The sequence below is a fragment of the Gavialis gangeticus genome, unplaced genomic scaffold, assembly GCF_001723915.1.
Source record: "Gavialis gangeticus isolate Ggan-Ray unplaced genomic scaffold, GavGan_comp1, whole genome shotgun sequence".
NCBI classification, from domain to species: domain Eukaryota; kingdom Metazoa; phylum Chordata; order Crocodylia; family Gavialidae; genus Gavialis; species Gavialis gangeticus.
The window spans coordinates 6,717,407-6,719,879 of record NW_017729016.1 but is presented as its reverse complement, the minus strand read 5'-3'; the positions used below and the strand labels follow the sequence as shown (position 1 = coordinate 6,719,879).

Below are 2,473 nucleotides of genomic sequence, written 5' to 3'. Positions count from 1 at the left end.
GGGGGGGGGGGGAAGAGGGGGAAGAGCTGAACAGTTTCTTCACCACAAAGGCCATTTTAGGGGAAGTTGAAAACATTATTCAGGGGGAAGATTCATAACATTTCAGTGGTGACCCTCTTTTGCCCAAAAGCCCTGTTATGGTACACCCAAGGCATGCCTAACCACTAGGCTACCACATCAAAGGAAGGCAGCCCAGTTTTGCTGTTTTTGGTGAATGGTGCCCAAGATTAATCTTGTCATTGCTTTGATTTTGTTCACAACACCCCAAATATGAACAAATCTTTCAATTCTTTGTTTCCAGAGAAACAAGTAACCAACAACCCTCCTATTAGGGAGCTTTTTTTTTTTTTAGTTCTAGTGTTAAACCCCCACCGCACAGGTTGTCCCAGTGTTTTTTAGACACCAGCAAATTCATATTTGCTAATGCTTTTTAGACTCCTTTTCTCCCTAGTGAATAGGATAAACCCCTTTATTCTGACATAGGGCATAGCAGATGACAGAATTGACTCTTCTTATAAACTAGGCATTTGGCATCATTCAGTAGAATTAAGAAAATGCTGAGAACTCAGCCATTCTTGGTGTTTCCAAATAACAAATCTGACTTTAAAGTGAAGATATATGTTCTTAAATAGAGTAATGCTTCTCAATAAGAAGATTATCTCCATCTAAGTATGAATGACTATGATAGACATTTGGTTTCAACATTATATTAAAAATATGAAGTGATTTTAAAGATACTGTGAACAAAATGGCATTAGGAATAACACTTAACATTCTCACAATTATTAAACACCGCTTCCTGCTGCCAAAGTTTTCATTTTATCCACTTCAGACAATGTAGACTATGTAATTGTGAGTTGGAGTTCCCCCTGAAGTGTAATAAAATGTATTAAAATACGACTAACAGCTAAAAGCTACTATCACAAAGAACAGTTTGTACTATGCCAGTCTTAACAATGTATATCAACACAATAAGGAATTTCAAAATATACAAAACTGGTTTAATGAACAAGCTGTGAGAAAGTCTCTCTTTAAGCAAAACATCAACCAACTTTTACTTATTTAACTTTAAAGAAAACTATACAGGAATGGTAAATAAAAGATAATCAGTGTAACAATTACTTGTGAACAGTTAATAATAGATTCAAAACATGAGGGGGTTTTTTAAGTCTCATCTTTAACAACTGTCAAAACATGCAATATTGTAAACAGACATTAAAACTAAATCCTAGGATTCATATTTTTACTTATGTAAGGATCAACTTACCTTTTTTTGAGCAGCTTCCTTCTTCTTCTTGTCGTCTTTTCTCTTTTTCCTTTCTTCCATCAACTGTTCTTCCTCTTCTTGCACTAAATCCCTGAACCATATAGTTTGTAATTAACTCTCCCAAGATACATTATATAGTCATTTATATTCTTTTTAGAATAATAATAAAATATATTTTTAAGTCAATCTCAAATAACTTTTAACCCATATGTGTGATTACATTGGGCCCAAACATTTTTGACAGGCATGCCACAAGTTAGCCCCATGCCCTCCCCAAGTGCTGCTCCACTCCTTTTCTCCTGCCCTATTCACTGCTCTGCTTTCTGCTCTCTATCACTTTGCTGCCTGTCCCCTTCCTGATCTGCTACGTGCCACACACAGCAGCTGCCCATGCCACAAGGTGACCACCTCTGTGCTATTAGATTAAATTTCAGGTCAAAACAGTAGATATAGTCACTCTCAATCAAAGCTGCTGGAAGATTTAATGCAACCCACTGCCAGGAGATTGCTCTCTAGCGCAGAACCATAGAAAAAACAGGTGTGGAAGGGACCTCAGGGGGTCAGCTAGTCCAAGCCTCTGCCCAAGCAAGGATCTTCCCTATCTAAACCATGCCACACAAGTGTTTACTTAACCTCCTCTTAAAAACGTCCAATAATAAATTTTACTCAAACACTCTAGGTAAGCTATTCAGGTTTTTAACCGCCATCATACTTGGAAAGTTCTTCCTACTGTCTAACTTCAACTTTCTTAAATTAAAAAAATAAAATAAAATACTATTACTTAGTCTAATCCCTGTGCCCACAGGGACAGTATATCACCATTCTCTTTATAACCATCCTTCAAATCAACCTCCTTCCCCCACCAAGTATCCTCTTGTCCAGACTAAATAATCCCACTTCCTCCAAACTTTCCTTGCAGACCATGTTTTCTAGGGTATGCAGAAGAGATCCTTGACTCCTTCATGCTCACAGACAAGCTTTTTTCTTAAAAAGACACTAACACTGCCAAGCCACATAAATTAAAGAGCACACTTTTTAATTTAGATTTAGTTCACAAGCCAATATTAGTTTTATAGGTAGGCACAATTTAATCTGTACCTGTTGCTCTGAACTAACTCTTAATCTAAACTCTTACATAATCAAATTTACCATCTTTCAGATGTAACAATCTTCCACTGACAAATGGTATTAGTACTATATTCTTCT

At 36.7% G+C, this 2,473-nt stretch overlaps 1 protein-coding gene across 5 annotated transcripts in view; it reads right to left on the bottom strand.

The window, feature by feature from the left end:
- TNRC6A (trinucleotide repeat containing 6A) overlaps nucleotides 1–1,384 on the bottom strand; it is a 48,475-nt gene extending 47,091 nt beyond the window's left edge. For 3 of the 5 annotated variants that reach the window (XM_019512781.1, XM_019512784.1, XM_019512783.1), the window contains exon 1: nucleotides 1,268–1,383. In XM_019512781.1, the coding sequence (XP_019368326.1) occupies nucleotides 1,268–1,327 (60 nt within the window). In that variant the 5' untranslated portion in view covers nucleotides 1,328–1,383. Of the gene's footprint in view, nucleotides 1–1,267 lie in introns of all 5 variants that reach the window. The other 2 variants (XM_019512782.1, XM_019512785.1) reach the window with 1 other exon arrangement.
- Nucleotides 1,385–2,473: the final 1,089 nt, after the last annotated feature.